Genomic DNA, 14,466 nt, shown 5'->3' on the forward strand with positions numbered 1-14,466 from the left:
GTTTAAAAGCCTTTTCTGATTGCTTGTAGTCATCTAAAGCTGTTTTAAGTGTATTTTTTACTGTTTGTAGTCATTTAAAGCTGTTTTAAGTGTATTTTTTACTGTTTTTGCCTTATCTTTAAAAAAAAACTTTCTTGTTTCCCACCTTTCTAAGCTAGTATAGTCCAGTTTTCAGGCTAGTGCTGAATTCAGGGCTGTGTTACAATTTTCTGAGTTGCCCATACCTTACTTGGATAGAGGGAGGTTTCTCTGTTCACCTGTGAGAGAGGGAGCTTTGAGCAGCCATCTGTCCCTGGAGGAGTGGTTCCAGCCCAGAAGTTAGTAGTTTATAGGCCATTATGGGCTAATTTTTATCTCTTTCATTTCCCTGCTGTAAAAAACGCATTTGCACGGTTTTGCACATCCGGGCAGTGCCGGTTAGCTAGGGCTAAATTTATCCCAGCTCCACCAAGTCTCCTCTTCAGTTTTTCCCTTGAAAGTAGTCTAACTCTCAACCTATGCACTTAAAAAGCATCCTACAGTCCAGCACTTGCTCAGACCTAATAGCAAGCAGTAATATACCCTGACACTTGATTGCCCAGCAGGGCAAGGCTCATTATTCACGCCTCACCAACCAAGCAACTAAGCAGCTCACCCTATTATTCAGGCATGACCAAAGGGCAATTTCAAGTTTACTCTCCAGTCCAGCTGGTGAACCTGGGTATCCTGAGGCAATGTTACAACTGCCTCATGTACACAGACAACCCTCTCCTCCTACCACAAAACATTAACATATGCGAGAGATGCAATTATATAGCTAAATTGGAGGCTAAGCTCTCTCCACCCAAGACTGGAACAGGCAGTCATGAGGAGAAGGTTAACACTTGCACCACACCTCCAGCCTCACATAGACATACTAAACCAGCACTGGCAAAAAATACACATAAATACACAAAATCATACTCGGAGGCTCTAAATAAAAACCTGTAAAAGCATCACAGACCTCCAAAGCAGACACCCAAAAAGCCTGCATCTCCTGTCACAAACCAGACAACACATAAAACACAAAATCAGTGTGCCGCACAATCACAGCCCTTAAGGTGAAATAACATACTTAACACACTAGTAATAGGCAACTCTACTGTCAGGCACATTGACGTCCCACTCACTAGGCTGGACAAGGAGAAGGTTACTGTTAGCTGCCTGTCGGGAGCCAGAATCCACTACATAACACAAGCACTCAGGTCACTCCGGAACAAGTACAAATATAACTCTATCATTGTTCATGTTGGTGTGAATGACCTGAGACGTACCTCCCTGGACTACATGAAAAGTGACATGGAAGAGCTCTCTGATCATGTAGCCCAGGCGGGTATGACCCTGATCCTGAGCAGCATCCTGCCCTCAACAAGAATGATACCACAGTATAAAGAAAAAATGATCAATTTCAACAATTGTCTAAGCTTCTGGTGTCATTCAAAGGGGATCCAGTGTCTGTCAGCCTGGGATGACATGCACAACATGCCTCATTGCTTCACAAGAGACGGCTTGCACCTGTCAGCCCCTAGGCATTCGAATACTGGCCAAGGCTCTTGCTGCCCCCATAGTGCCTTTTTTTAGGCAAAGCTCAAAAGTCAAACCCACCTCCGTAAACATCACAAATAAAAAAAATGAGGGTTATGCTACTCAATGCCAGGAGTTTAAATCTCAAAATGCACGCACTCAAAGCACTCCTCAGTATGGAGAATGTCGACATCTGTGCAGTAACTGAAACCTGGTTCAAGGCTCCACAGAGCACCCCAGCACTACTGGGCTACAACTCATACCACACATTTCGGCCAGAGAACATGGACCGAAACACAAAAGGAGGGGGTGTATCCATATTCATCAAGGATACCTACACCTCCAGGTTAGTGGTGCAGCATGATACCTCCAAGATCATCCTTGTGCAATTAACATCACGCAAATCTGCAATGCAAATTGTGGCCTGCTACAGATCACCCTCCATGACCCAGGACCACCACTCCACCTTTCTGGAGATACTGGAAAACATGAAGGTCCTACCAAACATCATGATATTGGGCAGTTTCAATTACCCTACCATTAACTGGGAAAACTACTCAAGTACAAACTCTCAGTTCCAGCGCTTCTTTGAATTTATCAACTCAAATGCCCTGGATCAGCTGATAAACTCCCCTACCAGAGGTGAAAACATATTGGACCTGGTCATCACCAACATGGGCGACAGATGTTCCACACCAGAAGTCAACCCATCACTAGTTCGATCAGACCATAAACTAATCACTCTGGATGTCCACAACACACCACTACCTCCAACCAAGGAAATCACAGTGAAAAACTTTTCTGTAGCAAACTTCATCTTACTTAAGACAGAGGTGGTAGGTTTCGCAGCACCCACGCTAAAGGATAACAGTGTCCAAGATGCAGGAACCTTTACAAATGCACTCTATGAGCACCTACAAGGATGCATGGATCATGTCATCCCTAGCAAAACCAAGACTCACTCCCCTAAGAGAAGGAAATCAGTCTGGTGGACCCCTGCCATAAACAGGCTATACAATAGAAGGAGGAAACTAGTTCAGAAAAAAAGCAAATCCCAAGAAGGAAAGACATCCCTGATCAGTATCAGTAAGAAACTAAGGTCCCTCATAAAATCCTCCAAGGCTAACTTCGAAAGAAAAATAGCCAAGGATTTGAAAGATAACCACAAATCCTTCTTTAGCTATGTCAAGAATCTAAGTGGCAACTCACAGATATGCTCTGAGCTAGTGCAAAAAGCACAAAATATACTGAACCAACTAATATTGCAAACATCCTGGCAGATAGATTCAGTGCAAACTTTACCCCTCTCTCACCCCCAAAAGGGCCCACAACAATACCGGACAAGTGTAGTGTCCCAGAAATCACAGATGCACAGGTGAAAACAGCCCTTTCAAAAGTCAAAAGCACAGCATCAATGGGGCCAGATGGTGTCCCAGGCTGTGTCTTGCACGAACTACAGAATGAACTAACCCCCCACCTAATCACACTGTTCAACCTCAGCCACTCTACAGGCTACATGCCCATAGAATGGTGCACAGCAACGGTTATTCCGCTCCACAAAGGAGGGGCCACAACTGACCCTGGTAACTATCGCCCCATAAGCCTGACTAGCCTGGTCTGCAAGGCTATGGAGCGCATCATCATGGAACTCATTAACAAAGACATTGGAAACCTCCAAACACTTGACTCGACCCAGTTCGGCTTTGTTAAGGGCAGATCATGCTTACTAAACCTGGTTGACTTCTTCAAGACAGTCACCAAGGCCATAGATGAGGGGAAGGTAATTCACACAGCCTACCTTGACCTCACCAAGGCTTTTGACACCATTCCCCACTCGGGAATTATAGAAAAACTCACCAGCCTGAATATAAACCCCTATGTCACGAGATGGTTTGTCAACTGGCTTACAGACAGAACTCACACGGTAAGAATAGCGAGCTTCAGATCTGACTCTAAACCAGTCACAAGTGGTGTCCCACAAGGCTCAGTCCTGGGACCCCTACTGTTTGGCATATACTTCTCAAAAGTACAGGCAAACACAGGAGGACTATGGATAACCAAGTTCACCGATGACTGCAAACTGGGAGCCATAACTGACTCTCCGGCTGACATGGACATTCTCCAAAAGGGCCTTACTGAGATGGACACCTAGTGTAAAAGTCATGGTCTCAAGCTAAATGCCAAAAAATGCATAGTCATCCCATTTGGGAAAAACAAAACACCCATGAATTACCACATAAGTGGCAGACCCCTTAATACAGAAGAGGTAATAAGAGATCTGGGGACCCAGGTAGATAGTAATCTCTCTTTTGACAATCCTACTGCCAACGTAGTTAGGAAAGCTTTCTATGTAGCCCATCTAATTACTAAAGGGTTCACATCTAGAAATAAAGAGGTTATAGTGCCCCTCTACTCATCACTCATCAGACCCATCATAGAGTACAATGCCCCATTTGGGATGTACCTCACAAGACATTTCCAACAGCTGGAAAGACCACAAAAGTACCTCACCAAGAGGATTACTGGCCTCAAACAAATGTCCTATGCAGCCCGACTGGAAAAACTCCAGCTGTACTCAGTGGTATATCGCTTACTCAGAGGTGATCTCTGCCTGACTTACAAAGCCATGTCCAACTCAGAATTGATGGACATGCTCCACCTAAAGAAATCCAAGTCATTGCGAGCCACTCGCTCTAGTGAGCTAAACCTTGCCACAACAATAAATAGAACATGCTGGAGGGATAGATTCCTGTCACAGAGACTCCCCATGCTTTGGAACAAAATTCCTAACTAAATTAGGCAGAGCCCCTCACTAACACTCTTCAAGAGAAACCTTGATGAGTGGATGGGTAACAGAAAATACACCCCTGGGATCACTTCATTGGCTCTTCTTGACAGAGGCTCAGTTAATTAATCAATGGGGCGGCGAACGCTGACACATACTGGCTAGGCTTATAAATGCCCTCGGGCAGATAGCCTAGTACCTATCTATGAACCTATAAACCTATGAAAATGGACAGGCATTTCAAGAATAAAATTTATGAACACATATATAATATTAAAAAGGAAAACATAAATAATGCTTTGCTTAGACACACACAGCTTAATAATTCTAACCACACTTTTCGTTTTGCTATACTTGAAAAGTTACATTTTAAGCCTAGGGGTGGTGATGACAAGCTTTTACTTGAGGAAAAAAAAAGTTATATGGCAAATTGGGCTCAATGCATCCAACCCCCCTGGAATAAATGACAACATCTCTTTGAAACCTATTTGGAAGTCTAGGGCTTAATATGTTCTAACATTTTCTCTCTGTGTATTTTTTTATTGCGTATTTTTTTATTATATTTATATTCTTAATATTTTAAGTGTTTTACAAACATGTTTATTAATTGTATACTTTTCATACATATATATTTATATATATATATATATATATATATATATATATATATATATATATATATATATTCCTTATGGATTTTGTACATGGTTGCTAAAAATGTTATACATATGTATAAGGTTTTACACTTCAGCGTTTTTTTAATACGTTTAATATAGATCTATGTCTTTTATAAAGATTTTATCAACAATATATTTACTATTTATTACTTAATATCTGCTTATTTATTTATTTATTCATTTACTCATCATATAATTTATAAATTTTTATATCCGCATATACATCACTTCCTTGATTTAACTGATTCAATTTCCTGTGGTTGGAAGTATATATAAGAAATTGAATAATTACTGCTTATTTGAATCTGATGAAGGCCAGTTAACCTGGCAGAAAGTGTTCATTCATTTGTCTGTGTTACTTAATAAAGTAAGTTTTTTTGGGGAGTCTTTATGGTCTAGGATTCATTGCCTTATTTACCTGTTATCTTGAGGAGTTGTTTTCGATTATCATCTTTTACAAGTTGGATCTTCTTTGAATATACAAGATGAGCGACAGTAATTCAAGAAGTTAATTTAATAGCAGGCATTAAATCAAAGTTAGAAAACTTTATGCAGGTTAGTCCTGTTGAAGTCATGTCCACATACAGCTAGTGTGAGTCCTGTAAATTGGAGCAATCTTTCCTTGGCAAAAGCTCTTTCTAGCTAATATTGATGTCATATTAAAGCAGTCTGATGCACAGGTCTAGAATGTGTGTGTAGCCTGTAGGAACCACAGATTTAAATAAAAACAAACATTGAAAGAATACAAATCAGTAAAAACTGAGCTATCATAGTTAGTTAAAGAGAGTGCTGAACTGTACCTATGCAGAGCATCACTTCAGTCTTGGGCACTGTGAATCAAACTTTACAAGCTTTTAGCATTTCTATTAAAACAGAGGCAGAAATATGACATACATCTAGGTCATGAAGGTGAATTACAGGTTACTAACACACCCTGTGAATATAACAAGAGAGACTGACCATTTTTGCATAGGTACACACAGCCCATCCTTCCCAAGGTGACTTAAACAAAATACTTAGCCATTTACTTGCATCATTTTCTCTACCTGATTTAAAAGAGGAAGATGTTAAACATCTCTGCACCTCTATTACTAAGGAAGATATTAATGACGCTGTTACGTGTATTCCATCGGGTAAAGCCCCATGCCCTGTTGCCCTATAACCTCAAATGTCTATAAACTACCTGGGGATGTACTTTTCTCTTGCATCTGTTGTTCAGGCAACTGTTTCAAAGCAGCAGCCAGCCTCCCTGTCTTCAAGAATTTAGAATAATAGCCCTCCCTCAACTTAGAAATAAAGTGGTGAGAATGTGTCCCTAACAACATTTACTCTCCATAAAAAAAAAAAAAAAAAACTTTACTTTTCACACTAATGTACATGCAAAGACTGCTGAGAATGTCCAAATTCTGTAAAAAAAAAAAAAAAAAAAAGAAATCATCTTATTTGCTCGCCAGGTCTTCCTGCCTTTTGCAGAAGGCATAGACATCTCTCAAAAAGCAACTCACTTTGCTGCTGTTTGAAGCCATGAAGCAGTGAGGCACCATTTCTGACTCATGCTGTCTCTTTTTGTAAGTATCTGTATGATTTTTTAATACTTGTGCCATTTCTCTAATATGTTAAAGGGCATTTTGCTCTACTTCATTAAAGTGTGCCTGTGATTGCATGTGTATTATATATGTATGTATGTAAATGTGTGTGAGGGACGTAAGATGCTCTAAACTGTCCCTGATTTTTACAGAATGCTTTTAATTTTTCATTGTAAACTTTGTGTTTCTTTTTCTGGCATATCAATGAGGATTGTAGTCACCTACTGAAGACAGATATTTGAGTTTTACACTTACAACCAAATTTAGAAAAAAAGCATGATAGTGCAAAGTAATTATTTTATTAATTTTCATAATATATAAGGACAATATCTGTTGCTGATTTTTGGCCTTTGTCACCAAGTATTTTTCTTATTGATTCTTGTAAGAGGTTGAGGGGTGTGTTGGGGAGTTGCAGTGAGTTGCACACTGTATTCTGATAGCAGTGAGCTGAAAAGATGCATTTGTACCAGTTACGTATTTATTTATTAATTTGCTCAGAACTAAACTTCTTCTGAGGTCTACAGTCAAAGTCATAGAAGTGGGTTTAGTTGATGGTAATGCCTGACTCTGTATGTGTGTGTTTATATGTGTGTGTTTATATATATATATATATATATATATATATATATATATATATGTGTGTGTGTGTGTGTGTGTGTGTGTGGCGCACTCGTGTGTGTGTGTGTGTGTGTGTGTGTGTGTGTGTGTGTGTGTGTGTGTGCATATATATATATAGAAAGAGAGGGGGGGGATGGGGGGTCAAAGATGTTCTTGGCTGTCCCTGACTCCACAGAATGTTTCTAATTTTGCCTCAAGTCTTGCCCTGTTTCTCAATGTATGACAGACATTTGAGCTTCTGACTTAATAGCTTTCAGAAAAAGCTTGCTAATGCAAAGTCTGTTATTCTATTCAACTTTCTAATATGTCTTTGATTTTGGTCCTTTGCCACCTATTATTTTTTAGCTTTCGCATGATTCTTAAGTTAAAAGGTTGAAAGGTATGGGCGTGGAGTTGCAGTGGGTTGCCTTACAGGAAACTATATTCTTACAGCAGTGATCTGAGAAGACACATTCTTGTGTGGCAATTACTTATGTATTTATTCATTCATTTGACAGCAATCAAACCTCTAACTTATACTGTCACAGTCATGCCAGTGTCTCTAATTGATGGTCATAACAGTGTGTGTGTGTGTGTGTGTGTGTGTGTGTGTGTGTGTGTGTGTGTGTGTGTGTGTGTGTGTGTGTGTCTGCACATGTGCATGTGTGCACCCACCTGCACATGTTTGTGTCTGTATGAGTACATGTAAAAGTGCACATGTGCTCATGTTTGCATGTGTGCGTGTCTCTATAAGTATGTAATATGTATGTGTGTATGCGTGTGGGGGCATGGATGCTCTCAAAAGTTCATTATGTTGCAGAATGTCTTCGATTTTGCCTCATACTATGGTCTGTTCTTTCTAACATTTATTTTATTTTATGTTGGCAGATCTGACAGGATTGCAGTCACTAAATAATGACAGGTATTTGAGTTTCAGACTTAAAAGCAATCAGAAAAAGCATGCTAATACAAAACTTGTTATTCTAGCAATTACTAAGTATATATAAAGTCAATATCTGTTCCTGATTTTGGTCTTTTGTCCCCTTTGGTTTTTAGCTTTCTCTTTAATTCTGGGTTAAGAGGTTGAAAGGTATGTTGGCAATGGGTACAAGGTGAGGCAGTTATATCTTTATTCATTAATTTGATTGCAGACGAACATCTGAGGTCTACAGTCACCATCACTTACAGATGGTCACATGTGTGTATTTGCAGGTGCTTTACAATGGGTTACATACTGTATGGTTCTGAAAGCAGGAAATTGAAATCCAAATGGTCATTATTTAACTATTCATTCATTTTATCTCAGTCAGATATCTGAAGTGTACACAGCTGCAAAATTTGTTGTAATTGATGGGACATCTCTGTATATATATATATATATATATATATATATATATGTGTGTGTGTGTGTGTGTGTGTGTGTGTGTGTGTGTGTGTGTGTGCAAGAGAGAGAGGGAGTGTTAAAATAAATTATCACGGTCAATTATTTTATTATATTGCAATCTGATATCTGCGATGTGCACCATCAATAACTTTGGCTGAATAGCTAATGGTAGCTAATTTTTTAATGTAAATGAATATAAGTGGGGTGCACTGCTAATGAATTGGCTGTAATTGATAGATGTGAGAGTGTTGTCTGTAATAAAAATTACTACGTGTGTGGAGGTGGGATTGTAACCTATCTAAAAGTAGCAAGTCAGTCATATGCTTTCACTTTCCATCACAAACTTCAGCATTATGCACAACTAGTGACTTATGTAGTGGTCTGGGCAGAATGTGTTTGATAGCAACTCCATCCATCTTCAACCCCTTTTTCCCATTTTGCACATGGGGTTGGATGTCACTTTCAACAGTGACAATTATCTTGGCCAAGGTTTACACCACCAGGTGGCTAGCCCTGCCACAGTAGTTCATCTGTACCACTCACTTGGACCTACAGCCAATTCAGAGTGTCCAATCCAACTACTGCATATCTTTGGAATGTTGGAGGAAACTGAGCACCAGGAGGAAAGCCCAATGACTGCAGGGAGGGCATGCAGACTCTGCACAGAAAGCACCCAGCCAAGAATTAAACCAAAGAACCTTTTGCTGTGAGGCAACAATGCCAACCGCTGCACCACTGATAGCAACTGATCACTGGTATAGTGAATAGCATTGCCATATCACAGCACTTGATTCTGTGGTTGAATGTTTGGCTGTGATTCCTTCTGTGTGAAGCCTGCATGTACTCTCTCTCTCTCTCTCTCTCTCTCTCTCTCTGCGGTTTTTATCCAGGTGCTCTTGTGTCCTTCCCCATAACCTTAGCTATATAATGAATGTCTGTGGTCATTTGTACTTTTATTTTCATCCCAGTCTAGTACTAGATGGGCACATATAAGGTAGCTACCTTTTTGGAGGTGTGTGGAGACAGGCACTATTCCTAGGTAAGATTTATATGTTGTTACAAACAATTTTCATCTAAGGTTATTGGGAACCACTATTTTGTTAGCTTTGAGCATTAAAGTTTTGCACAACCTTTTTTTTCCTTGAAAGAAAAAAAATGAGACTGAATTTCTTTCCTTTCTCATGATTTTTGTTCAGGTCATCATTGGATCAAAAGGCTGTAAAAATCTCTAAGATACACCTCAGAGCATCTAAATCCCCATGACTTCTGGGGCCTAGTAGCTTCCATATCCTTAGCTTAATGCATTGTCTTCTTTAACACATACTACTCTTATTACTGTGGTTTTTGGTCAGTTAGGTTATGTTAAAATGGAGGAAAAAGCTAAAAGCAAGACACAAAAATCTATCTGGATGGTGTGGGGTCAGAATGAGGAGAAAACAGAGGAGAGGTACTAGGAAAGTGCACAGGAACCATTGTGCATTGAGTGAATAATAGAGCCTTTGTCTACTGCTCCATTTCACCTTTGTCTGGCCTTGTTGATTACAAACAGACATCTGAGTTTTATATATTCCTTAAAATATATAATGAGTGGATATTGATATAGTCTATTGATGAAATACTATCTCCATACTCACAGATGCAGTCTGTGGATGAAAGTGACTGGCCTTGTTGGCTGTTTGATCACAGATAACGGTCACTGACCTGTCATAATAGAGCACCACCCTATTCCAATTAGACACATCCATCCAATTGCTTCCTGCAGCAACCCTTACTTTGAGTTTACCAACCATTACTGTTAAAATGTTCACAATTAATAAACATGATCTTGGTCCATAGGCTAGATCAGAAACCAAACTTATGAATAGAACTTTCCTGCTCAATGTTTTTTTATACCGTTTCGTTCTGTAGTCATATATGATTATAGTACTGAAGAAAGGGTACCCACTGGCTGTTTAAAGCCCTTATAAAACATATTCTATGCCTCCTCCAAGTTCTCCTAAACCTTCTATCTAGGGTCAAACCTTATTTAAATTAGGTGCCAGACCTACCCAGTGGCCTGACTGGACTCAGAAGGACATTGTTTTATTAAGGTCTTTAAGATATTTAACCATAAGATATGGCCCGAGCTAACCTATACTTGTTTTAACTTCTGGAGAAGATATTGGTTGTGCTGCCAAGTGACATATGGAAATATTTTCAGTTAAGGCTTGCTACTTTTTATTCAGAATTAATAGATGCAGTTTAATATTGCATCCTCCTCTAAAGCAAGTTATTGGACTTAATTAGGGGTGTAATTTTACCTTAACATCTATGAAATCAGCCTAGATTCAAGCATAATTTCCTGATCCTAAGCACATGGAGATAAACCTGAACACAAGCATGATGTTTTCAAAATTGGTTGCAACACAGACTGTTGTTTCTCAACCGTGAGTGCTAAGAGTGTTATCAGTACCCCTCACTATTTGAGCATCAGTTGAAATTTATGTAAAAGGACTATTGGACCCCAACTCAAGCTGAATGCCAAAAAATACATCATCATCACCTTTGAGGAGAGTGACATCCCCATATATTATCACATTAATAACAACGTCCTAAGTACACAATTAGCAGTGAGGGATTTGGACAAACAGGTTGATAGTAACCTGACCTTTGACCACCATATTGCTTCCATTGTATGGACAACTTTCTATATGGCCCACCTCATAAGTAAGGGTATCTCATTCAGGGACAAAGAGGTCATAACCTCCCTGTATTCTTCCCTTATAAGGCCAATTATTGAGTACAATTCCCCCTTTGGCATGTACCTTGCAAAGTACATGCAGCAGTTGGAGAGACCCCAGAGGTTCCTCACAAGGAGAATCCAGGGCCTCAAACATCTACCCTACACAGATAGGCTAAAAGCCCTGTCCCTCCACTCAGTTTCATACAGACTCCTCAGAAGTGACCTCTGTCTGGCATACAAAGCAATCTTAGACCCTGCTTTGATGGGACTGCTGCATATCCGCAAGTCAAGCTCCACTCGAGCAACCCGTAAGTGGCACCTCAGCCTTGTCTGTGATATCAATAGGATGTGCTGGCAGGACAGATTTGTGTCCCAGAGACTCCCCCATCTGTGGAATAGACTCCCTCTCCACGTCAAACAGAGTACCTCATTATCCCTTTTTAAGTGCAACCTGGATAACTGGATGGGAAACAGAAAATACACCCCTGGGATTCCACCAGTGTCCCTGCTGGACAGGGGGTTTGGGTGATGATTTGTCTAAACATGGGCTAAACACTTGGCTAGGCTTCTAAGGGCCTCAGAGCCAATACCCTAGCAACCTCCTATGGTTCTATGATCCTATGAACTAGGAGTAAAGACCAGGGTTTTATTTGTAGTACAGTTTGCAAGAAGTGTGGGTATACAAAACCAGACAATTTCCATAAATTCTGTAATTGTATATATGTGAACTAATTGGGTTTCTGGGGTAAGCATTGTGAGTAAAGCACTTCCCTGCCCCTACCAGACACAATGGAAGGCTCGATTTATTTGTCTTCATGTGAATTTATAGCACTATATTCTTGTCATAACATTTAATAACTTCACTTTCTGCTATCACCAGGTTATACATTGCTTCACAATGGCAAACTCAAAGGAATGTATTGTCACATGATTATTAAAGGTTCATCTGTACCTACACAAGATACATGTCAAATCTGATCTGTACCTCCTGGTTATCTGCTTCATCTTGGCATCTTGATAGATCCTCATTGAACCTACTCAGACCTTGACAAGGTCTATTATGCCAGTTCTAGCTTGCATATCCTGGATAATGCTTAAAGAATGGGAACATTATATGTCTTGCTTTTGTACTTTGATATTTGTGTGGTTTACACTCTTCTCTTGCTAGTGTTCCTTGTTTAATTATTTAAGAAACTGTTTTTCAAAGTTTCACCACTAAGCTATTTGTGAACAAATGTTTTGTAATTAAAAGAAATGACAGAAATAGGCATACTTTATTTACTCTCCCCATTCCATCCTCAATATATTTTACTTTTACTGACAAGTATCTTAAAGTTCTTTTTTTACATTTTTGTACATAAGCCATCACCTCAAAATATTCATTTTCATGCATCACGCAAGGCGTTAGCTTGCAAAACAATGACTGTGCCTATTTTCACTGTAATTACTTCTTCATTTTTTGGTTCACTGTGATGATTCAACCTCCAGCTGTTTTAACACTGCAGAGGAATGTGCTAGAAAATTGAAAGTCTTTGATCAAGTGAACTGAGCTATATGTTAGTGTGAATGCTTCAGTGACAAACGAGACTCGGTCAAATGTGCCATATTTTTCATACTGTAGGTGAGGGAAATCATTAACATATCTAATACATCTGTTTTGAGCGATGGGAAGTAAAGCATTTTGACAGAACTGAAAAGATTACAGGCATATTGTGAACTGATAAAGAACTTAACCTATGTTAGCCATTATTTTATTTTATTTTATTTTATTTACCAGAAATCAAGAGACACATGGCACTGTTGATACTCATGGTACTGATTTGAAATAGAGTGCTCATGACTGTGAATTTGGAGAATTGCATGATTCATTAATCAGAGACAGAGCTATCTGTGACATAAGTGACAACTGCATAAGATGCTGATCATTAAGAAAAAAAGCCTAATGGTTGATGAAACTTTTGGTGAGTGTTGTACAAGTGAATTCTGCAATCAATTGATTAATTGCAAAATAAAGAGAAAATTTAGCCAAGCAGAAATAACAAAAGAATAAAACTTGATTGGACTTCACATGCCGCAAAACACATTAACCAAAATGGCAACCCGTTGTTAATGACCACTCAATGTATATGCAATGTTGGTATGCAAGATAAAGAAATAACATCAAGCAAAAAATCAAGTTTGTGGAATGTGTGGTGCTTTAAACCATTACACAAAATGTGCTTTAGCAGAAAAATAGGTTGTAAAAATAAAAAGTGTTAGACACTGATATGATGTGAAATCAGAAATGGTCGCAAGTCCTATACAAACATAGCCATTAAGTTAAACTCTGCACAAGCATCAAACCCAGAAACAACTTATATTCCACGTATGTACAGGTTCTCTCACTAGGCTTCATCAGTCATATTGTACCATTTTATTGCTCTCAAGAAGTGTTTCTGGTTGACTTTTTACTATACTCACAAAGTTATTTGATTTGATCTTGGCTGGTGAAATACCCAGCTTTCTCGTGTCACAAAATGAGTTTATTTGATATATAAGTAAGTACCTGCATTCATACAGCGTGGAATCTTACCTTCAGAAAAGCTGCATGTTGTAGCCATAATTCTTTTTGGATGCCCTCTATCAGATTCTGAAGAGTACAGCTCTGCAGTGATAGGGCTCTTATATTTTTATTCACTGCTTCTAGGATTGTTTCTTCTTCAATGTGAAGTTTAGTGAGAAGAGCTGCTTGTTCTTTTTTCAAAAATTGATGCAGCTGTTCAAACTCTTCAACAATCTTCTGTTTCTGAGAATCCACAATGGTCTGTTCATAGAAATAAAATATTAGGTTAGCAAGGAATCAATCTGATGTAAACTTCAATAACAAAATGTTATCACACTCAAATACTTGCAAATACATGTCAGGAAAATGGGCAAATTGTATGTCTGTTGGCTATGTGGACAACTGATATTTGATTTTTTCAACAACTTACTTTAATGCAGATGAGCATTGTACTGATTTGTTGACAACTCCATTTTAACTCTGACTGCTAAGTGCCTCTTGTACTAACATGCTAATTCCTTCCTTTTTAGTCGGTACAGCAGAAAGAAGCAAAAAATAAAGCATCTGGAAATGCTGAAACATACTGGGGTAGATAATGACATTAATATGTATTGTTTTAAACAATGGGTGG

General features: G+C 39.0%; 1 protein-coding gene across 1 annotated transcript in view; it reads right to left on the reverse strand.

The window, feature by feature from the left end:
- The window catches only part of LOC122812162 (E3 ubiquitin-protein ligase TRIM39-like), a 230,563-nt gene that overhangs the window by 154,383 nt on the left and 61,714 nt on the right, over window positions 1-14,466 (reverse strand). The window contains exon 3 of the mRNA XM_044084483.1: window positions 13,866-14,096. Coding sequence (XP_043940418.1) covers window positions 13,866-14,096 — 231 coding nt within the window. The remainder of the gene's footprint in view (window positions 1-13,865; window positions 14,097-14,466) is intronic.

Source organism: Protopterus annectens, chromosome 9.part0, assembly GCF_019279795.1.
Source record: "Protopterus annectens isolate FY-2018-M chromosome 9.part0, PAN1.0, whole genome shotgun sequence".
NCBI lineage: Eukaryota > Metazoa > Chordata > Ceratodontiformes > Protopteridae > Protopterus > Protopterus annectens.